Below are 24,132 nucleotides of genomic sequence, written 5' to 3' on the forward strand. Positions count from 1 at the left end.
GTGTGTGTGTGTGTAAGTGTCTGTGTATGCGTGTGAGTGTGTGTTCTGTGTTTGTGAGTCTGTGTGAGTGTGTGTATGTGCATGCGTGTATGTATGAATGTGTGTGTGAGTGCTTGTCTCTGTGAGTGTGAGTCCATGTGTGAGTGTGTGTATGTGTGTGTCTGTGAGTATAAGCGAGTGTGTGTGTGTGTGTGTGCGTGTGTACCAGTGAGTGTATGTGTGGCCATACATAGGGGTGAGGTTGTGCGGATTTCTCTCTCCCTTGCATTCATTTATCTCCTAAGCTGCTGTTGTGTTTCCCATTCCTTTGCAAAGTCGGGAACACCTGGGTGAGCCAGGAGGGGCGGAAGGGCCGAAGGGGCAGCGGTGGGGATGGAGGGAAGCTGGAGACAACTGGTGCTGTAACATACCCATTGCGCCCTCCCTTGGCATTAGCTCCTTCCCACGTGGCCCTAGCGGACAGAAAGGTCGCAACCATGTGGGGTGCCCTCTCGGTGCAGAGCCCTCCTGAACTCTGCACCCAGCTGCTGCTGGTGCTGAGGGTCCTGGCCAGTGCCAGTGGGCAGATCCCACGCCTCTGTGCTGGCAGCAAGCATCTGGCGAGCCGCCAGCACTGCCCGGTGTTGTGGAGAGACGGTTCTCCCTGCAGCAGTGCCTCGGGCTGATGGTGGTTCCGGGCCAACTCTGGTGGGACTTCCGGCTGGGCTGGCCCAGACATTTCTTCGATGAGCTGCGTGCGTGCGAGCCCCACTACTCGGGAAGCAACTGTGGGGAGTGCGCCGACGGCTGGCCAGGCTCCCGGTGCCAGCTCCGGTGCCTGGTGGAGCAGCAGGACCTGTGGAAGATGGGCGCGCCGGAGCAGGAACTGTTCCTAGACTGCCTCCTGCTGGCCAAGCGCACTGTCAGCCCACAGTACCTCCTCTACAGCAGCCCCAGCGCCATGCTGAACCTGCCCTTCCGCTTGCGCGATGCCAGCCTGTACAACATCTTCAGCTGGGTGCACTACCTCTACTCCAAGGACCGAGGGGACGACAACCCAAGCTCCTTCGCCCACAAGGGCCCTGGCTTCCCCTCCTGGCCCCACGCCTTCCTGCTGGCTTTCGAGCCAGAGATGTGCAACCTGACAGGAGACCAGGACTTCTACGTGCCGTACTTGAAGCTGGGCCGGACAACAAGGCTGTGACGTCTGCATCGACAAGATCTCTGGCGCCAACGACGGCCAGGGCTTCCTGCAGCGGGCCTCGAGGTTCCGCAAGTGGTGGGTGAGAACAACAAACTTCTCCATTGCCTCTACTCCCACAGTGCCCACTTCTTACCCACGCCCCTCTCCACATCCTGCCCCTTCCACCCCATGACAACTTCCTGCTGGTGATATTAGTTTCAGATCCCTACGAATCAGAATCAGGTTTATTATCACCGGCATGTGTCGTGAAATTTGTTAACTTAGCAACAGCAGTTCAATGCAATACATAATATAGAAGAAAAATAAATAAATCACAGTACAGTCGGCCCTCCGTATCCACCGGTTCCGCATCCGCGGATTCAACCAACCGCGGATCGGGATCGAAAAAAAACCTGGAAGTTCTCTCTCCAGCACTCGTTATTTGAGCACAGATCCTGGCATTAACATTATTGAGCCTCCTCCAAAGTGTCCTTATTCCCTAAACAATACAGTGTAACAACTATTTACACAGCATTTCCATTGTATTAGGAATTATAAGTACTGCAATCTAGAGATGATTAAAAGTATTACTCGTTGTTTGAACATTGTTCGCCTCGTGTCTCGTTCGCTCGCTACTTGTGTTGTGAGCAAGAAGAAGGAGTTTAAGGCTGGTGAGGGATGTCTGGCTGTGTAAAGCGCTACAGCCTCAAGAACTTAAAGATCACGGGAGAATTGGCATCGGCTGATGCCAAGGCAGCATCAGCGTTCCCAGAAGAGCTACGATAGCTGCGTACTGAACATGTACAGACTTCTTTTTTTTGTCATTATTCCCTAATACAGTATAACAACTATTTACATTGTATTAGGTATTATAAGTAATCTAGAGATGATTTAAGGTATACGGGAGGTTGTGCGTAGGTTATATGCAAATACTATGCCATTTTATATACGGGACTTGGGCATCCGCGGAATTCGGTATCCGCAGGGGGTCCCGGAACCAATCCCCCATGGATATGGAGGGCTGACTGTATATGTATATCAAATAGGTTAAAAAATCATGCAAAAGCAGAAATAATATATACTTAAGAAGTGAGGTAGTGTTCAAGGGTTCAATGTCCATTTAGGAATGGGATGGCAGAGGGGAAGAAGCTGTTCCTGAATCGCTGAGTGTGTGCCTTCAGGCTTCTGTATCTCCTACCTGATGGTAACAATGAAAAAAGAGCTTTTCCTGTTTGCTGGGGGTCTTTAATAATGGACGCTGCCTTTCTGAGACACCGCTTCTTGAAGATGTCCTGGGTACTTAGTAGGCTAGTACCCAAGATGGAGCTGACTAAATTTACGAACCCCTGCAGCTTCTTTCGGTCCTGTCAGTAGCACCCCCCCCCCCCCCGATTCAGAGAGTGATGCAGCCTGTCACAATGCTCTCCACAGTATATCTATAGAGGTTTTTGAGTGTTTTTGTTGACATACCAAATCTCTTCAAACTCCTGATCAAGTACAGTCATTAATGAAGAACACCCATTGATGGTCAATGCTCTCTCTCCTCCATCTCCCACTTCTTTCTTGTGCCTGCTTTTCCCCACTCTGTCTCCACGCTTGTTGTCTTCCTGCTCTCTCACCATAGACCCCACTTTTCTTTCATTAATATTCCGACGTAACTCCGAGTTACACTCACGCTGCAGGGAAATGGGTCATTCTGACTCCACAAGCCACACCAGCCAATGGGCACCCATCCATATTAATCCCAACTTCCTGCCCTTGGCCCATAGCCCAATGCTTGGACTATTCAGATGTCCATCTACATCACTCCTCTGCTGTCAGTGTCTCTGCTTCCACCACTTCCTCAGGCAGTGTGTTCCGGGTACTCTCTGCTCTCTGGGTGAAAACAGAACCCTCAGATCCCCTCTAAATCTCTTAAATTCTACTCCAAATCTACATCCTCTTGTCTTTTCTACTGCGTTGATGATACAATGCCACCCTTCATCCCAGTGGTGTATAACCGAGACTTCATGAAGAGCTCACTGGAATTTGGCTATACCTGCTCAGAAATGACCATCTGAACTGACCCCTAGACCCTGCTACCTCAGTTTACCATTGGCCTGCCCTTTCATTTGTATTTCACCCACAACGGGCACAGGAACGTGGTGAGGGTGAGTGGGTAAGGTTTCAAAGTGAGACCAAGTTGCCCCATTTGGAAATATGTTTACCACTAATTCAACATCATGGTCTCAAAGTACTGCAGTGTTCTGTCCCTACCAGTGCCGTGTGAATACCTGGATCCAATTCAAGAGGATAACATGCCGGCCCTTCCAAAGAATAGGAAACTATGAGGCAAGCATGATCCGAGTAGAATTTTCAATACAACAGAGATGGCTGAGGAGATTCAATTCTAGCACACTTCAATTACCATGCAATTTTCTCAGAAGCTTCACAATCCTTTGAGTGTGACCAATCCAAAGGACTTTGGGTCTGGAACTGTTCACAATCACCAAAATGGGGCTGAAATAAGATTCCATACGTCTCCTATTCACACATTGTTATTTATTTCATTGTGTACATATTTTAAAGATCATTTAAGAAGTGATTCTACTGGTAAAATAGGAAGCTTTGCATTTATATAGAACTGTTACCAATCTCAGAACACTTAAGTGAAAAACAGCTGTAAGGTTGGATCACTTCTTGGACAGTATCAAATAAGCACAAACCAAAAATTATTCATACAAGAGGTCAAAATTGTAAGTGCAGAATTTCCATACACATTTCTTTCCTCATATCCGCTTTATTCCTAACAATTAATAAGTGTAACTGGGGACGTCTTTCTCTACATTCATTGTACCATCGATTCTCAAGAAAGCAGGTTCAGCTGCAGCGGCCATTGCCTGAGAGGATTTGGGGCTGCACTGAACCTTCGGGTCAGAGTGAAGCAGCAGGGCCCAGGTTCGAGTGTGGATAATGAACTGATGTTCGCCAGACTGTCCCACGCACCTAATAGTCTGCATAATAATAAAACAAATGCCTCTAACATCTCCTTTAAATATCTCTCCCCCCCCACCTTAAACGCATGTTGTTTAGAATTAGCAATTTCTGCCCGAGGGAAAAGATTCAGTCTCCTTTATCTATGGCTCTCATAGTTTTATAAACTTCCACCAGGTTTCCCTTCGGCATCCAGTGGGTTGCTGGGCGGTGCGGCTGATTGGGCTGCAAAGGCCTGTTCTGCACCGTATCGCTAAATAAATAATAAATACATCTAAGAAAGGAGTAGGGGAAACCATGTCTTCACCCTGGAGAGCAGCTGAAATCAAATCAGCCAATATATTCAAAGGGTCAGTTAAAATACTGAGAACCAGGAGCAAGACATCTTTTGAGTTAGTGGTGGAGAGGAGGTCACTGAACAAGCTGTTATCCATTATGGACAATCAGGCACATCCTCTCCGTGAGCTACTGAATAAGTAGCGGAGCACCCTTTCGAACAGACTCATTCAGTTCGGCTGTCACAAGGATCATTACAGAAAATCTTTCCTACCAAATGCAATAAGCATATACAACAATTCGACAGGAGAATGCACATCATAGTACAATCGTCTGTTTTATTATTACATACATTATTGCACATTGATAAATTATTATTGTGCATATTACTATTCTGTACATCATTAGTTAATATTATTATATTTATTATTATTGCTAAGTGTATTTTTAAATGTTGCTGCTCTAACGAAATAATTTCCTACTCAGGATCAATAAAGTACTTATTACGAGGGGTGATTGATAAGTTTGTGGCCTAAGGTGGGAGGAGTCAATTTTAGAAAACCTAGCACATTTATTTTTCCTACATTTACACACTTAGTCCAGCGGTCGTGGAGCATACGGATCCCCTCTTTGTAGAAGTCGGTGTCTTGGACCTCCAGAAAGTGGTCCACAGCAGGGGTGATTGATAAGTTCGTGGCCTGAGGTGGAAGGAGATGAGTTACTAATTTCAAACTTTCTGCATAATCACTGAGTTGAACTGCATGTGTATGTAACGAGAGCTGTGTAACTCATCTCCTTCTACCTTAGGTCACGAACTTATCAATCACCCCTGTTGTGGACCACTTTCTGGAGGTCCAAGACACCGAGTTCTACAAAGAAGGGATCCGTATGCTCCACGACCACTGGACTTAGTGTGTAAATGTAGGAGGGGACTATGTTGAAAAATAAATATGCTAGGTTTTCTAAAATTGACTCTTTCTACCCTAGGCCACGAACTTATCAACCACCCCTCGTATTATTATATGCTGATTAAGAAAACAGGGTATTGAATTTGGAAAATCAGCCATGGCACAATTAATGATGAAGAATAACCCATTTCTGCCGAGATTTTCTATGTTCTATTCCTATATGAAAGTGAGTGGAGAACACGAACACCAGACAGCATCTGATCCCAGCGTGACAGATGGGAGCAGTCCCAAAACCAGACCTTCAGTGTCAGTGGGCTCTCCTCAAGCAGCACCAATCTCATTTCAGAGGGTCTGGCCAACCGTCTACATTCGTCTCCATAGATGCTGCCTGACCCGCTGAGTTCATCCAGCATCTTGTGTGCGTTGCTCTGGATTTCCAGCACCTGCAGGATCTCATTTCAGACCATGACGTGGTGGACTCCCTGCCCCATTGTGCCGAGGGAGGATGTGAAGGGCTTTCAAGGGGATCCAGTCAAGCAGAGCAGAGTGTGAGAACACAGCCAACAGAATACAATGTGGACAAATTAGAGGTACAAGATCAGCAGAGTATATGTTGACAGTATATTGATGCGCCAAAGCACGTCATTTAAAGCTAAAACCCAGGTGTAGGAAGGCTCGATTACGAGAGGGTCTGCGTACAGGAATACAGACGTTTTGCAGTATTTATATAGCTCCTTGGTGAGCCCACGGGTGCAGCATTGTGTACAATTTCAGTCTCCTTACCTGACAAGGATTTACTCGCTACAGACTTGCCAGGCTGGCTCCAGGACTGGCAGGTTTGCAATAGGATGAGAGGTTGAGCAGACTGGGAACTGCGTTCGCTTGAGTTAAGCAATGGCTTTCAAAGCGGCGGGGGGAGGGAATGATCTTGGCGTGGGATGCGGGATTTTAAAAACTCGGTTCGCTGTCTTTGCTTTTAAGTAAACACTGGTCCCTCAGAGTGGGGAATGTATTATTGGGTCAGCCGGTGTGGGGGACGGGGAGAAGAGTTGAGGGGCGGGAGCAGAAGCCGGCACTGAGGTTAGGGGGCACCTGATCCCTCCGACACCGACCCCGACCCCCGAGTGAGGGCCACATACCGGACCCGGGGGTGGGGAGACCTGGCCCCGGCGCCTCCACCTTAACCCGGACTTCCGGCTCGGACCCGACGTGGCGTAAGTGCTTCCGGGTGAAACAGTGACGTGTCAGCTGGAGCAAAGCGGCGACAGGTAGGTGTCGTGGCCCCTCGGCCCGTCTAGCCCGGCTCTCCCACAAAGGGGGAGATGTGACACCTCAGACAACATATTGATCCTCCACCGGTCCGGTCATTCTGACCATCTTGCCCCTGGTCCAGGCTCCCTGCCCACCTCCCGACCGGTCTCTCTGACCCACGCAACAGCCCTGCCCCTCTCACCTCCCCCGGTCCGGTCACTGACCCAATCGGTCCGGGCTTCCCGCCCCTCTCCCCTGTCCCGGTCCGGTCACTCTGACCCACTAACCCTCCATCCACCTTTCACCCGGTCCGAACTCCCTGCTCACCACACCATCCTGTCCCGGTCCGGTCACTCCGGCCCAATCGGTCCGGGCTTCCCGCCCCTCTTCCCTGTCCCGGTCCGGTCACTCTGACCCAATAACCCTCCATCCCCCTTTCACCCGGTCCGAACTCCCTGCTCACCACACCATCCTCTGCCGGTCCGGTCACTCCGGCCCAATCGGTCCGGGCTTCCCGCCCCTCTTCCCTGTCCCGGTCCGGTCACTCTGACCCACTAACCCTCCATCCACCTTTCACCCGGTCCGAACTCCCTGCTCACCACACCATCCTCTCCCGGTCCGGGCTTCCTGCCCCTCTCCCCTCCACCCATCCCCCTTCCACCCCATCCGTATTCCCCGCTACCTGCTCACCACACCATCCTCCCCCAGTCCGGTCACTCCGACCCAATCGGTCTGGGCTTCCTGCCACTCTCCCCTCTCCCGGTACGGGCTTCCTGCCCATCTCCACTTCCCCGGTCCGGTCACTGATCCAATCGGTCTGGGCTTCCTGCCACTCTCCCCTCTCCCGGTACGGGCTTCCTGCCCATCTCCACTCTCCCGGTCCGGTCACTGACCCAATCGGTCCGAGCTTCCCGCCCCTCTCCTTTCCCCCGATCCGGTCACTCTGACCCACTAGCCCTCCATCCCCCTTTCACCCGGTCCGAACTCCCTGCTCACCACACCATCCTCTCCCGGTCCGGGCTTCCTGCCCCTCTCCCCTTCACCCATCCCACTTCCACCCCATCCGTACTCCCTGCTACCTGCTCACCACACCATCCTCTCCCGGTCCGGTCACTCCGACCCAATCGGTCTGGGCTTCCTGCCACTCTCCCCTCTCCCGGTCCGGGCTTCCCGCCCCTTTCCCCTCCCCGAACGGTCTCTCTGACCCACGCAATCGCGGTCCGGGCTTCCTGCCCCTCTCCCCTCCCCTGGTCCGGTCACTCCGACCCAATCGGTCTGGGCTTCCTGCCCCTCTCCCCCCTCCCGGTCCGGGTTTTCTGTCTATCTCCCCTCCCCCGGTCCGGTCACTCCGACCCACTAACCCCCTTCCCCTTCCCCTTCCCCCTCCCCTTCCCCTTCCCCCTCCCCTTCCCCTTCCCCCTCCCCTTCCCCTTCCCCTTCCCCTACCCCCCTCCCCCTTCCCCTTCCCCTACCCCCCTCCCCCTTCCCCTTCCCCTACCCCCCTCCCCCTTCCCCTTCCCCTCCCCCTACCCCCTTCCCCTTCCCCCTTCCCCTTCCCCTTCCCCCTACCCCCTCCCCCTTCCCCTTCCCCCTCCCCCTTCCCCTTCCCCTTCCCCTTCCCCCCTCCCCCTTCCCCCTCCCCCTTCCCCCTCCCCCTTCCCCTTCCCCCCTCCCCGGTTTGGGCTTCCAGCCCCCCTCTCCTCCATCCGACCCGGACTCCCTGCTCCCTACCACCACACCGTCCTTCCCTGATCCGGTCACTCTGACCCACTGCCTCTCTCCCTTCCACCCGATATGGACTCCCTGTACCCTGTTCAACCGCACCATCCTCTCCCGGTCCAGGCTTCCTGTCCCTCTCCCCTCTACACGACCCGGATTCCCTGCTCACCACAATCCTTTTCCCGATTTGGCCTCCCTGCACACCCCTCCCCCTCCCGGTCCGAGCCCCCTTCGCCCCCCCCCGTCCGACGGTCCGAGCCCCCTTCCCCCCCCGAGCCTCCTTCTCCCCCCGTCCGAGCCTCCTCCTCCCCCCCGCGAGTCCGAGCTCCCTTCCCCCCGTCCGACCTCCCTTCCCCCCTCCGTCCGACCTCCCTTCTCCCCCCCTCCGTCCGACCTCCCTTCTCCCCCCCTCCGTCCGACCTCTCTTCCCCCACCTCCGTCCGACCTCCCTTCCCCCACCTCCGTCCAAGCCCCCTGTACACACCCCCCCCCCCGTCCGAGCTCCTGCACCCCCCCTCCAGCTTCCTGCACACACCTCCCACCGGTTCGGGCTCACTCCCCCAGTTCCACAGAGACTGAGTCTGCGACCTTTGATGTTTATTACTTAATGACTGTATCTACTACACTCATGTTCAAATCAGTCATTAAGTTTGTAGGTGACAGAGAAATCTGTGCTGGTGTTAGTTTGGAGAACAGTTTTGTGTTGCAGAATGACGGTAATCGGCTGGTAAATGGGACTTGAGGATAAACCTGATTCTGATATGGGTCTCCATTGTGGACTGAGAGTGGGAAGGGGAATCATGTTTGGGAAAAAGGGAGGGGAGCGGGAAGGATGGATTAAGCCCAATAAGCATAAAGTGATGCATATTCTGAGGTCCAATAAGTGTCGGACTCACACCGTGAACCTGGAGGAACAAACTGGAAAGTTGGTTTATTATTGGCACTTGCACTGACAGTCTTGTCCTGCCAGATCAGAGTACTGAGGTGCAGTACTGTGCAGGAGCCTCAGGCTAATATATAGATTAGATAGCTAGGGTGCCCAAGACTTTTGCACAGTACTGTCTTTGTTAAAGTGGAGCGGAGAGCGAGTTTGTAAATCTGGCAGGCCAAAGTATTTTGGGAATGCCGAGGGTGGAGTGCCGCGGGGGGGGGAGCGTGAGTGGGGCAGGTGACAAGTGTGCCAATGGCAGGAGGTGTGCCACAGCCGGCCCTGAGACACCAGCTACCGTCTTTTGATCCCAAACAAATGGTTTATTGATCGTTACAGAATGTCTCTCTGGTGCTTCCCGTTCCCTTCCCCTTTTCCCAACCATGATTCCCCTCTCCCTGCCCCCTTCCCACTCTCAGTTAACAATAGAGACCCATATCAGAATCAGGTTTATCATCACTCTCATAGGTCGTGAAATTTACGTTCCTTTTGCGGCAGCAGTACAGTGCAATACATAGAATTACTACAGTACCATGCAAAAGACTTCAGCACCCTGGCTATATGGATGTGCCTAAGACTTTTGCACAGTGCTGTAGAACAAGGTAAACCAATAACAGAATGCAGAATAAAGCGTTACAGCTACAGAGAAAGTGCAGTGCAGGCAGGCAATGAAGTGCTAGGCCCCGAAGATGTCGATTGTGAAGCTAAGAGCTTATCTTTTTATACAAAAGGCCTATTTAGTTGTCTTATAAGAGCAGGACCTCCAAGAGAACCACGGTCTTGTAGGGTTTGGAGACTTGCATGCCTCAATGACCTGGAGAGCTATGTTGGCTAGAGCCAGGGCCCTGTGCTTTGGCTCTTGCCAAACAGGTCAAAGGATAGAAACCAGACTAAGAGTGGTCCACCAGTCCTCCAGGTTTGGGGGTCGAGCTCAGGGCCAACAACCCGGACAAAAATTGATGGAAACAGCACGGACAGACAGAGATGGAGGACCTTCATTGCTACCCTAAACGCCAGTGGCGTAACGGGCAGTAAGTAGGTACGTTCAGGGTAGAAGCTGTCCTGGAGCCTCATGGGTCGTGCTTTCAGGCTTTTGTATCTTCTGCCTGGTGGAGGTTGTCTGGGGCAGGTGGGTTCCGATTATATCGGCAGCAGGAAGTGTAGACAGAGTCCACGGAGGGGAGGCTAGTGTAAGTGAGCAGTACAGGTAGATAGCTGGTGCAGAAGGAACATGGGATACTGGTCTTCACTAGCTGGACCATAGGATAAAGCACATTGATGTCATAGTATGGCTTTATAACATGCAACACACATAAAAGTTGCTGGTGAACGCAGCGGGCCAGACAGCATCTCTAGGAAGAGGTGCAGTCGACGTTTCAGGACGAGTCCTGACGAAGGGTCTCGGCCTGAAATGTTGACTGCACCTCTTCCTAGAGATGCTGTCTGGCCCGCTGCGTTCACCAGCAACTTTTATGTGTGTTGCTTGAATTTCCAGCATCTGCCGAATTCCTGTTGTTTGCGGCTTTATAACATGTTGTCCAGGCCACAGCTGAACAACTGTATGCACATCAACATACTGGAGAGGAAGCAGAGGGGATTCACCGAGGTGTTGCCTGGGGTGGGATATTTCAGTTACAAAGAGAAACGGATGGATTGGGTTGGTTTTCCATTGCATGGAGGAGGCTGAGAAGGGACCTCTTCAGAATTAAGAAGGGTATAGATAGGGTGGATGGCAAGACACATTTTCCTTTAGTGGGGATGCCTGAAACCAGAGGGTGTAGATTCAAGGTGAGGAGTCAGTGAGTCAGAGGGATATGAGGAAACATATCCGTTTCACTCGACTTATGAGGAAATATTTTTCACCCGGAGAGTATTTGCAAGCTGGAATGCACTGCCTGAGGGAGTGATGAATTGGAAAGTAGGTCAGGTGCCATCTTTGGGGAAGAGAACAACAAACTAATGACACACAGTGGTGGCTTTCCTCAGAACTGGAAAGGTGAGAACACAAGCCACGAAGGAGAGGAGTGGGGAGAACAAAAGGAGTGTCAGGGTGGAGACTGAGGTTGTCCGTGTGACGCAGTGCTTTTATGCAGTCAATTGCAGGATGATTGAGTGCAGTTAAAGAGATGGAAAAACAAAATCTGTCTGGGAGGCGGCACATAGTGTTTGCTGGAAACCAGAAATAAAAGAGACTCAGGCAGCACTTGTAAGCTAAATATCAGATTAGGAACAGCCAATTATCTGAAATTGGTGAATTCAGTATTGAGTGCAGTCGGCTGCAGTGTGTCTGATTGGAGGACGTGGTCCTCTTCCTCAGGCTTACCTTGGGGGTTTGTTGTGCACAGATAGGGTGGTTAGAGTGGGATGGAGAGAACTGACAGGTGACTGGAGGCTCAAGGTCATTGTTTTGGATTGAACTGCAAAACTATCGTGTACTCTGATGTGCTTTGTGAGCCATTTCTTCTGAAAGCACTGCTCCGGGGCGGCAGGAAGGGAAGTGGTGAAAGGGCAGGTGTTGCTTCTCTGTTTCAGGGAGACGTGCCACAACAGGAAAATGGTTGGAGGAATTGGAGGAGGAGATGAGTCATTCACTAAGGGGTCAGTCCCTTTGAAAAGCTGAAAGGAGAATAGCTGGTGGAGGAATTTGCTGGGGATGGTTTGTTGGTGGAGATGGTGAATGGTTGTTGGACCAGAGGAGTTTGATTTAGATGGTGGAGAATAATTGCTGTAGATGGTTCGTTGGTGGAGATGATGGAGAATGGTTGTGGAGATGGAAGAGTTTAGTGGAGATGGTTGGTTGATGGTGATGGTGGTGAATGATTGTTGGAGATGGAGGAGTTTGGTGGAGTTAGTGGAGAATGATTGTCAGTGATGGGGGAGGGGATGAGTCATTCACAAAAGGGCCAGTCCCTTTGAAAAGCTGAAAGGAGAATAGTTGGTGGAGGAATTTGCTGGAGATGGTTAGTTGGTGGAGATGGTGGAGAATGATTGGTGTAGATGGTTGGTTGGTGGAGATGGTGAATGGCTGTTGGAGATGGAGGAGTTTGGTGGAGAATGGTTGGTGGAGATGGTGAATGGTTGTTGGAGATGGAAGAGTTTGGAGATAGTACAGAATGGTTGGTTAGTGGAGGGTGGAGAATGGTTGGTGTAGATAGTTGGTGGAGATGCTGGAGAATGGTTGGTGGAGATGGTTGGTGGTGATTTTGGTGAATGGTTGTTGGAGATGGAGGAGTTTGGTGGAGTTAGTGGAGAATGATTGTTAGTGATGGAGGAAGGGATGAGTCATTCACAAAAGGGCCAATCCCTTTGAAAAGCTGAAAGGGAGGAAACGATGCATCTGGTAAAACAATCTGTTTGAGGGAAATAAATTCTAGAGGAGGGAATTGGGAACAGTGTAGAAATGCAGATGTTTGTATTTTGATACACCTCCTCACAAAATAGAAGGAAGTGATTTGGCCATCAAATCTTTGCTTGTCCCATTAGTCCCATTCTATCAGATTGTATCCATTCATCTTCTCCTGCCACCCATATGTGCTAAAGATAAATTGGTTTATTATTCTCACATGTACAGAAGTACAGCGAGAGACCTGTTTTGCATGCTGTCCACGCAGATCCTTTTATTAGAAACACAAAGATCAATGGTAACACACACAAAATGTGGGAGGAACTCAGCAGGTCAGGCAATATCTATGGAGAGGGATAAACAGTCAACTTTTTGGTTCGAGACCCTTCACCAGGACACTATTATCTCAATACAATGCTAATTTCATTAGATCAATGTATTGAGGTAGTACAAAGGGAAAATCAATAATGGGGCAAAACAAGGTGTTATCGTTATAGTGAAGGTGCAGTGCAGGTGGACAATAAGGTGCAGGATCCTAATGAGGTTGTTTATGAGTTTGAAAGACCATCTAATTTACAGAATTTACAGAAACTTAATTTATAGAAACTTATGGGGTAATCACCATCATTATGTGCTGTGTCATTAAATGTGGGTGATCACGGTCTTCCATCTGTCTTTAATCTGACTACCAAGTGAGGGATCATTGACTGTGGGGCAGACCCTCTTCCTGCTGTTGCTCTTTCCACAACCATGATTGTTCTCAGCAAATCTTTCCACTGAAGTGCTTGGCCATTGCCTTCTTCTGGGCAGTTACAAAACCAGCCAGTAACAATACTCTTCTGAGATTGTCTGTCTGGCGTCAGTGGTTGCATAACCAGGACTTGTGATATGCAACACGTGACCCTGATCGGGGCAGCTGGACAGGTACATCTTGCCCCAGGGTGACCTGCAGGGTAGTGGAGGGAAGGACCACCTTACACCTCCTTTGGTAGAGGCAAATCTCCCCTCTCCCCCCCCCCCCCGCCACCCGAGGTAATACAAAAGCTAATTAACCACATAGTTACTGAACGAACATGCAAACTTTGTATAAATAGCACTCAAGGTCAGAACTGAACCCTGTCCTTAGAGGTGAGATAGAAGATTACCACTTGTATTGATGAAAGGTAGAGCAAGAGTAAAAGACCTACCTTTTATGGTCATTCTTATTTCTCCCTTACCCAAAAGTTGTAGCTAGAACTGTCCCTTTGCCCTGATGTTGCAACTTTGAACCCTCCCATAATCTAGACACTCCTGCCCCTGTTCAAATCCTACACTCCTTCCTTCCCCTTGACAAGACACCTCTCCCTCACGTGTCCTCACCGGACATGTACACTAAAGTGAACATCAAACTATTGAAGTTACTGCAAGCCTGAAGTGAAAACAAGTTACTGAAAACTGGTTCGGCAGTGTGCAAGTCGATAATTTGCTTCCACAACCACATCTCTTTCCACAGCAAATGTCTCTGACGCCAGGTCATCAAAATGGATTCCAAATGAAGTTCCGCTCTTGGTAATTCGGATCCAGCCAGGATCAGAGGTATGTTCGAGCAATCCACTGTTTCTCCTGGCAGTGCTCTCCTCATACTCGCAGATTCACGCATAATGCCATGCCTTTGGTTTCTCTGTGCAAGAGCACCAACACCTGATCTAAAAATGACCTTATTCTGCAGCTCCGGTCTGTGCTTCCAGCATTTGTTTCTATAACAAAAGTCACATTCCTTCCGTTCATATATCAAAGTTTGCAAACTTCAACTGTTCACTAATTCCAAACTCATCTGGAGTTTTCTTCCCCTTCACTTTGCTCCATCATCACCTGTCACCCCTGGGATGAAGCCCTCCCCTCGTTATCTGGACACTATTTTCCATCCCCTCCTCTGGCTTGGCCTCTACAGAATCATAGAGAAAAGAATCAGGCCCTTCAACCCACAGTAGCTGTGCCAATCATCAAGTGCCCATCCGAATTACAGCAATTGGTCTGTAGCCTTGCATGAGCTCATTGCTGAGGCTTCGGTCAGACCGCATCTGGAGTATTATGAGAAGTTTTGGGCCCCATATCTAAGAAATTATGTGCTGACAGTGAAGAGGGTCCAGAGGAGACTCACGAGAATTATCCCAGGAATGGGAGGGTTTATGTATGATGGGTGTTTAGATGGCTCTGGGCCTGTACTCGCATTTAAAAGAATGAGGGTGGATCTCATTGAAACCTGCTAAATAATGGAAGGCCTAGATAGAGTGGACGTGCAGAGGATGAATCGGTGGAATTCATTGCCACGGATGGCTACGGAAGCTAAATCATTAATTATATTTAAAGCGGAGGATGATAGGTTCTTGATTAGTAAGGGTGTCATAGGTTACAGAGAGAAGGCAAGAGAATGAGGCTGAGAGGGAAAATAAATCAGCCATGATCGAATTAGCATATTTGATGGGCTGAATGGCCTTATTCTGGACCTATGTCTTATGATCTCATCCTGATACTTTTTAAATGTGAGATTCCCTGCCTCTGCAGCTTCTCTGTTAGCACGTTCCCAATTCCCACCATCCTAAGTGAAATGGTTTCTCCTCAGATCTTCTCTAACCCCCTTTCTCATTTCCTTAAATCTATGCCTTCTGTCTCATTATGGGGAAATCTTTCTCACTATCCACTATATCTATGCCCTTAACAATTTTTGTACACCTCTATCAGGTCCCCTCAGCCTCCCCTGCTCCAAGGAATAGAACCCAGCCTATTTACTTCCTCCTCACAACATCCCGGTGAATCCCCCCTGCATTCATGACCTTACAGTGGGGCGACCAGGAACTGCACTCAGTACTCCAGCTGTGGCCTAACAAAAGTCTAATAAAGTTGTATAATAACCTCCCTACTCCCACCTTCCATGCAGTCGGCCACTCAGCCCCCAAGCCTACTGCCAAATCCAATATGATCACGGCTGATCTACCCGGGTTTCCATAGAGACACAAGACTGCAGATGCTGGAATCTGGAGCCACACAGAGAGCGATGGAACAGCTTAAGAGTCCAGATGAAGGATCTCAACCTGAAGTTTCAACTATCCATTCCCTTCGTAGCTGCTGCCTGTCCCAGAGATCCTCTAGCGCAGGGGTTCCCAACCTGAGGCCCTCGGACTCCTTGCTTAATGGTATTGGTCCACGACATTAGAAAGGTTGGGAACCCCTGCTCTAGCACTTTGTGTGTCACCCAATTTACAAATGGCTTATCAGAAGAGCAGAGGCCATTCATTATTTTGTTCCAAATGGTTACTTGCCAAAGCATTGTGATCTCCAAGCGAGTATTCCTCGACATTTTTATTTCCAAACCTTTCGTGTTATAAAGGCCAATTCACTAATTGCCTTGCATGTTAATTTTATGTGTTTCTGTTAGCGCCTCTGGATTCAACATAGCAGCATTCTCGAGTCTCACGGCATGTAAATAAGTGGGTAAACTCACATTCTTGTGCAAATTTACTTTCCCATCTCCTTGCCCACGCACTTAACCTCCCCGTGTCACTGAAGACTTGTCTTTGTCCTTCTTGCAACTACCTTCATACTGTCAGTCAACTGGCTTTAGTTCCCATGTCCCGTCCCCCCGCCCCACCAGATTTCTTGGCTTGTGTCTGCTGTGAAACTTTTTTTAGAAGCTGGGGGATTTTGACAGACTGAGGCAGTTCAGCTTCCACCTACTTTAGCAGGCAGTTAGTTTCCTTAGTGTTTGTCTTTAGTAACAATTATTTCATGTTGCTTCCTCCCTTTTCAGTATTCTACATTTTTGTATGTTTTTGTGTCTTCCACTATGAAAAGCTACTAAGTGCTTGTTAAACATCACTCCGTTTGTTTATTAACCGTGTTTCACATGTCTCAACTTTCAGGAGATCAATTTTTTTTGTCCTCTTCCTTTAAGCAGGTAGAACTAATTCACATCTGTATTCTTTTCCGTTTTTGACATGCCTGTTACTCCACTGGCATTTAGGACAGCAGTGAAGGTCCTCCATCTCTGTGTATCCTTAGCCATCAAAACCAGTCTTGGTCTTCCTTCATCGTGTCAGTAGCTTCCTCTTGGTTTTCACTGTTGTCGGTCATGCAAGTCCCAGTTGGAGACTCAGGAATACCACCGCACTTTGATGTAGAAGGATTCTTCATTGCTGGCTCCATAACAATTTTGTTTTACCAGTCGCGCTGAACCCCCAAACCAGGAGGACCACTCTACCCTTTGACCCATTTGGCAGGGTGACCTTACCAAAAGCTGTAGCACAAGGCCCTAACTCCTGTCAACATAACTCATTGAGGCACGCCAGCCTCCAAACCCTACGACAAGGTTGTGGTCCTCTTGGAGGAACCTGAGTTCATGGTCCCTGTTATTTCACTGTTGTATTCTATGTGCTGCTCCTTTATGTGTTTTTCAGCTGACTTTGAAAATCCTTGCAGATTTCAATCCATCTCCATTATTTGCAACAATGTCAGCATTTTGTTCTGATTCTCAATATCTTCTTTGACGATTATGAAATATTCAGACATCTGCCACCACTAATGTAGAATTGTATCACTCAATCTAACCTCTCAGCCCACTTCAGCCATTTTTTCCCTCATGCCTACATGATTGTTTGTATTTAATTCAAGACTCCAGTTGTGTGATGGTGATCTGCAGGAGTAATCCTTGTAACAGCTCATGGTCTGCCAACTGTTCTTTCAGGTATGGTGAACTCTGATACCTCATTTTCTGATACACCGGTGGCTTGCATTTATGTGTTGATTAATATGTTGTTTATTATGGCGAGGAGTTTATTCACAGTGAACTGAAAGTGGTTGTTTTCCAAATCGGCTTTATTATTGATTTATTATTTGTGATTTCGTCTTCATATTCCGCAAGGTACCAATCATATTTTCTTGCTCCATAGCGCGGTGAACAATTGAGGCAAGGGAAACACAGCAGAGACTTGTAACCTGGAAGCTGTCCTGCTTGTGGCAAAATGACTTCAGGTATGGAATAAAAGATTGCGTCTAAGGGAGGGAAGGGAATTTAGAAACAGTACGTCACTGAGGAATATCATGTATTACAGATTGACAAGCATGGATCGGTTTACATCACCCATACACCCAGCCCTGATGATAAAATATTATCTTCACACAAATAACTGTAAATTTTGCCTTTATTTCTAACAGCTTAGTAACTCACGTTGTCAGTATTATTTACTTTTCTAAAAATTATTTATACAATTTGTCTTCCTTTCCACATCGGTTGATTGTCAGTCTTTGATTATGTATAGCTTTCCAAAAAATCTATTGTATTTTATTTTCCTGTAATGCCTGCAAGAAAATGAATCTCAGGGAGTATACGGTGACGTATACATATTTAGAAAATACATTTGCTTTGAACTTTATTCCTCAACAGTCACAGTTTCATGACTTAAAATTTGTGACCTTAACATTCAGCTAGCCGTTTACAAGTTGGTAATTGTGTTCTTTTCTCTTGTATTTTGGTTCAACAACATGATTCACAGCTATAGTTACTTACATCCGCAAACTGGTTGTGAGGGAGGAGTTATGCTGCATAACTGTGAGGCTAAATCTCAGCACTGACTGGAGATGTGAGCACGAAGGCACAGAGGGATGTGTGTCACTGGTGGGTGTCCTGTATGGTGAAGGGGGCATTGAAAGAGGTTTGGGGTAATAGGCATAGCAGCTTCCTGAGGAGATTGAGACAAGCGAGACCTTCCCCACCCGCCAACTGAATTTTACAGGAGCACCATTGAGATCATCCTGACAAGCTGCATCTCCATCTGGTATGAAATTAGCCGAGCATCGGACCGGAAATCTCTATAAAGGACCGTGAGAATGGCAGAGAGGATCAGAGGGGTCTCCCTATCATTCACAGGGGACATTTATCAGGAGCACTGCGTGCAGAGGGCCCTTAGTATTATCGAGGATCCCACCCATCCATCCAACATCCTCATTGACTATCTACTATCCGGCAGGAGACTACAATGCATAAAAACAAAAACGGTCAAGGATGGCAAACAGCTTCTCCCCTCAGGCCATTAGGCTTCTGAGCTCCCTCCCTGCCACATCGCATTTAAAGTGTCACCGGATCATTTGTATCACACCCGACTATATTTAATTTATGCACTTTACTTTGTTTATCTATGCATAATTAATCTGTAGATTTAGTTCTTACTTTCCTAAGTTATTGTGTGTTATGTGTACTACTGTGCTTTACACCCTGGTCTGGAGCAACATTGTCTCATTTGACAGTATGTTGTTAAATGACAATAGACATAACTTGTGGGTGAACGTGCTGCACTGCTCGGTTGAGATAATTGAATTTGTGTTTGAATCCAGGAACAAACACCACTGTGATACTGATTCTATAGCCAGAGGCAGCCGGAGGTATTTAATGCTAACAATGAGCACATACCACTTACCTGTCTAATTTCTTCACCCCACAACATCTCATCCGCCAAGATATCAGTGCACCTGTTCATTTTTGTCTCTGCACCGTAGATACTTCCATAGTCAGACAACACACAAACAGCCCCCTCAGTCCAGCACATTGATGATGACCATTTCTACAATAATCTATTTACTATTACTTAGTCCTACCATGCCTTTGTGATTCATATGCATGTCTTGATATTATTTACATCAAGGCATGCATATGAAGATTCTGGCTGCCTCTGTCACCTTCTCAGCCAGTGCCTTCCAGATTCCTAGCCACCCACTGGGTGCAATAAAAGCCCTCACTTCTCTAAAATCTTTCCTCTAAAGCACTCTTACTTCTCACATTAAACCTATGAAGGGTCCTGGCCCGAAACATCAACTGTTTATTCATCTCCATAGATGCTAACTGACCTGAGTTCTTCCAACACTTTGTATGTGTTAAACCTATGCCCTTTGCTTTTAGACATCTCCATTATGGGGAAAATTTCTCACTATCCACTCTGTCTATGTTCCTCAGAATTTTACAGTGCAGTATGTCTTTAGATACAAGTAACAAAACTGATGTATGCGTGTCTCTACCTTTCCCTGTCGCTTTCAAAACTACTACGCAAATGTACAGTCTGCCAAAGTAACACTCTTTAGGCTGCTCTACCCTCACCTCAGGAAGTTAAAATCCTCAGTAGTACCAAAGACCATCCATTTCAATTGAAATTTACTTCACCTACAGAAAATGCAGGAAATAATCAGTAGGTCAGGCAGCAGCTATGAAAGGAGAAACAGCAAATATTTCAGACCTCTAAAGTCTGCAATTTTTGATTTTTATTTGTTTCAACAACAGTGCATTGCATTTCTAAGGTGCTTTTAATGTCAACTAATATCCCAAAGCATTTCATAGAACTGATAGTTAAAAGATAATACAGAATCACAATACAAGAAATGAAAATGGTCAGGAGAGGCTTCATAAAAGATGTAAACGCAAAAGGAAAGTCAGAAGAGGTTAGGTCAAATATTCCAGAATTGAAGGCCCACGCAATTAACATTACAAGTATCAATGAGGTAATCTGGATACCAAGTACAAATGATCTCAGAATATTATAGAACTGGAGATTGTGTATGGGAGGTAACGGAGAGATTTCAACATGAAAGGGGGAATTGTTCAATCCTGGCGAGTTGCCAGGGAAGCATTGGGTGCCAGTGAATTATGGAGTAAATGAAGATTCTGGCTGCAGAGTTTTGGATGTGAGGAGTCAATGTGATGTCCTGCCCAGGAGAACATTAACCCCCAGTTGATTCTCGGGCCTGGGTGATAACGATGCGAACTGTATTTGTGACTGAGTCTGTGCGTGTTCCTGTTTTTTTTCTGACTTTCTATGGATGGATTTTGGGCTTGTTGTCCTTGTCCGTTCCTGAGTTGAATGAGTTGAGGGTCATTGCCTTGATGGTACATGGGTCCATTCTTCCCTTCCTTTCTTTCAATTTTCCTTCCTCCTCCTCTCCCTCCATTCCAATGACACTATGGATGGTTGGGTTCTTTCTAGACCACCTCGGGTGTCATAGAATCATACAGCATGGAAACAGCATATTTGACCCCCTCCCACCATGCTCATAATGATCATAAGGTGATATCCCATTTATCAACACTTGGTCCATAGGCTTTCCTGCCCGTTTAAATACTTATTAAGTGTTTTAATGGTACCTGCCTCAACCACCCATTCAGGCTTCAGATTCTACTGACCCCCTGGATAAAAACCGATCTCACATAAATTCCCTCTAAACCTTCTACCTTTTAAACTAAACCAATCTCTTCACGTTTTAGTTACCTTGGGTGTCGGGAAATATTTTTCACTGTCTACCTTATTTGTGCTCTTGCTATGTACACCAGCTTATCCAGTCTGTCTCGTAACTGAAATGCTCCATCCCAGGAAAATCCTGGGAAATCTCCTCTGCACCATCTGAAGACCAGAACTGCAGACAGTACTCCAATGTAGCCAAACTTTTATAAAGTTGTACATAGCCACCCTGCTCTTAAATCCTGTGCACTGGCTAATGAAGGCAAATATTCGGTATGCCTTCTTCACCATCTTGTGCATCTGTTCTGTCAAGTTTAGGAATCTCGATACTTCAAAGTTCAAAGTAAAATTTATTATCAGAGTAGGTACACGCCACCACATACAACCTGACATTCCTTTTTCCTGTGGGCATACTCAGCAAATCTATAAAACAGTAACTGTAAACAGGATCAATGGAAGAGCAAGATCACAGAAGACAACAAACTGTGCAAATGCAAATACAAATATTTAGCAATAAATCAGATTATGGAATAACACAATAAAGAGTCTTTAAAGTGAGATCACTGGTTGTGGAAACATCTCAATAGATGAGTGTAGTTAACCTCTTTTGTTCAAGAGCCTGATAATTGAGGAGTAGTAACTGTTCTTGAACCTGGTGGTGTGAGCCCTGAGGCTCTTGTACCTCCTACCTAATGGCAACAGCGAGAAAAGAGCATGGCCTGGGTGGTGAGGATCTCTGATGATGGATGTTGCTTTTCTACTTAAATGTTTCACATAGATGTGCTCAATGGTTGGGAAGGGCTTTACTCGTGATGTAGCGGGCCAAATCCACTAACCTTTTGTAGGATTTTCTGCTCAAAGGCATTGGCGTTCCCATATCAGGGCGTAATGCAACCAGTCAGTACACTTTGCGAATAGGTGTTTGACAAGGTTTTTGGTAACATGCCAAATCTCCGCAGACTGCTAAGGAAGTAGAGGCAATTGTCGTGCTTTCTTTGCAATTACATTTATATGATGGGTCCAGGGCAGGTCCTCTGAGATAGGAACACTGAGGTCCACTGTTCCTCAATAACCTCTAGGGGTTTTCCATTCATTGTGTAGGTCTTAATCTTACTAATAAAGATTTTATCGTCATTCAGTTCCATCTGCCTCTGCTGTGACCATTTTTACAATTGATCAATTATAATCCTGCAGCCCAAGCCTCCACTCCTCACAATCATCAAAACTGCCAATTCTGTTATTCTGCAAACTGATTAATCCTCAACAATCATATCCAAGTTATTAGCATAGAAAGTAAATATTAAGGGTTCCCGTGCTGATCCATCACTGGCCTCGGACTCCCAGTCACTAAAACAACACTGCTCCATCACCGCCTGCCTCATTATTGCCAAATCAATTTTGGGACTTGCTGTGAATCCCATGGCGGAATGGGTGGATAAAAAGGTGAAGGAGGCACTTGGGATATTGGTCTTCATTAGCTAGTGCACAGAATTAAGGAGCAGTGAGGTTGTGGGATAACACGGTAGCACAGCCCTTTACAGTACAGGAGACCCGGGTTCAAATCCTGTCATTGCCTGTAAGGAGTTTGTACTTCTCCCTGTGACTGTGTGGGTTTCCTCTGGGTTCATTGTCCCATGATTAGGCTAGGATTAAATGGGGGGGTGGGGGGGAGTTGCTGGGTGGCATGGAATGGCCTGTTCCACAATGTACTCAATAAAAACTTTATAAAACATTTGTTATAATCCTTTCCAATGGATTAGGAAGGAGGAGTTAGAATGCACAGTAATTATGGGAAAGATTAAAGGGAAGAAAGCAAGAGGAAGGCAAAGACAAATGATGATGGAGACAGCAGCCAGAGAACTGGAAATGAATACCAATGAATTGATCCACTTGACCCAAAACAGGAGTGTGTGAACCATGGCAGTCAAAGCTCAAACAGGGCATGGCACCTGATAATAATGATGATCTTGTCATATCGTGTAACATCAACTTTAATTCCCTCATCAATAAACTTTACTACCACTTTAGAAAAATTCAGTCAAATTGTTCAGGAAAGGTGTCTCCCTATCAAAGCCATGCTGACAATGGTTGCCCTAGAGAACAATTAGAAATGAACAAAAATTAATGGCCTTGTCAATACCACCACAGCCTTCCTTTTCTTCCCAAATGTAGATTAATCCTGTCTAGTGTGAATACAGTACTCTTGTCCTCACAAACAGAATCAAGTTTAATATCACCAGCAGATGTCACAAAATTTGTTACCTTTGCGGCAGCAGTAAAATACAATACGCAATAAATATAGTGAAGTAAATAAATCACTTACAGTAAATATATCTACTTATATCAAACAATTAGGTTAAAAATAGTGCAACAGAAGTGAGGTAGTGTCCATTGAGAAATCGGATGGCAGAGGGGATGCAGGATGAATGTGACAACATGGGATGCTGTCGAGATCTATGGGGATGATGCAGGTTTGGAGACTATCTTGACAGTGGTTTTTGTTTGGAACAAAGCAGAGGGCGCACTGATACCAGTGCTGTTTATTGAACTAAGAAAAGTCTGCACAAAGTGAATAGGAGGGGCCCTTTCCCTTTAAAGCTGGGGTTCCAACCTTTTTTATGCCATGGACCAATATCAGTAATGAAGGGGTCAGTGGACCCCAGGTTGGGAACATAGAAACATAGAAAATAGGTGCAGGAGTAGGCCATTCGGCCCTTCGAGCCTGCACCGCCATTCAGTACGATCATGGCTGATCATCCAACTCAGAAACCTTTACCTGCCTTCTCTCCATACCCCCTGATCCCTTTAGCCACATGGGCCATATCTAACTCCCTCTTAAATATAGCCAGTGAACTGGCCTCAACTGTTTCCTGTGGCAGAGAATTCCACAGATTCACCACTCTCTGTGTGAAGAAGTTTTTCCTCGTCTCGGTCCTAAAAGGCTTCCCCTTTATCCTTAAACTGTGACCCCTCGTTCCGGACTTCTTCAACATCAGGAACAATCTTCCTGCATCTAGCCTGTCCAATTTCTTTAGAATTTTATACGTTTCAATCAGAACGTCTGCTTTAAGGGATGATCAGTAATTCGGGGCATGGATTGGCGGAAGAACTAAGATGAAAGGTGAGAAAAAGTTGTTGGTGAAAATCTGAAGGTAACAGCATGAGCCCCGACATCATTTAAACAGAATGAGTTTTAATGATAACTTGTAGGGCTGTGGACAAGAACTGGGATGTGAGATTAACTTGAAATCCAGTTTGACCGGCATGGTTACAATGGGCAGACGGATATGAGTCCAAGTTTGTACACGACTGATATT

At 47.1% G+C, this 24,132-nt stretch overlaps 2 protein-coding genes across 2 annotated transcripts in view; both read left to right on the forward strand.

Moving 5' to 3' along the window:
• The first annotated feature begins 476 nt into the window (after positions 1-476).
• Positions 477-1,183, forward strand: LOC134353512 (tyrosinase-like). Its single transcript, XM_063061510.1, has 2 exons — positions 477-620; positions 653-1,183. The coding sequence occupies exons 1-2, from the start codon at positions 477-479 to the stop codon at positions 1,181-1,183; spliced, it is 675 nt and encodes a 224-aa protein (XP_062917580.1).
• Positions 1,184-6,522: 5,339 nt separating this feature from the next.
• The window catches only part of sgsm3 (small G protein signaling modulator 3), a 117,993-nt gene continuing 100,383 nt past the window's right edge, over positions 6,523-24,132 (forward strand). Inside the window, exons 1-4 of the mRNA XM_063062598.1 lie at positions 6,523-6,587; positions 14,053-14,135; positions 17,208-17,280; positions 17,486-17,567. Of these exons, the coding sequence (XP_062918668.1) occupies positions 17,558-17,567 (10 nt within the window). The 5' untranslated portion in view covers positions 6,523-6,587; positions 14,053-14,135; positions 17,208-17,280; positions 17,486-17,557. The remainder of the gene's footprint in view (positions 6,588-14,052; positions 14,136-17,207; positions 17,281-17,485; positions 17,568-24,132) is intronic.

This window comes from Mobula hypostoma, chromosome 11 (genome assembly GCF_963921235.1).
Source record: "Mobula hypostoma chromosome 11, sMobHyp1.1, whole genome shotgun sequence".
Taxonomy (NCBI): domain Eukaryota; kingdom Metazoa; phylum Chordata; class Chondrichthyes; order Myliobatiformes; family Myliobatidae; genus Mobula; species Mobula hypostoma.

Coding starts and splice junctions, on each gene's coding strand:
- LOC134353512 (XM_063061510.1), top strand. CDS start 477: ATGTGGGGTGCCCTCTCGGTGCAGAGCCCTCCTGAACTCTGCACCCAG. Junction 621..652: donor CGAGCCGCCAGCACTGCCCG/GTGTTGTGGAGA, acceptor TCCCTGCAGCAG/TGCCTCGGGCTGATGGTGGT.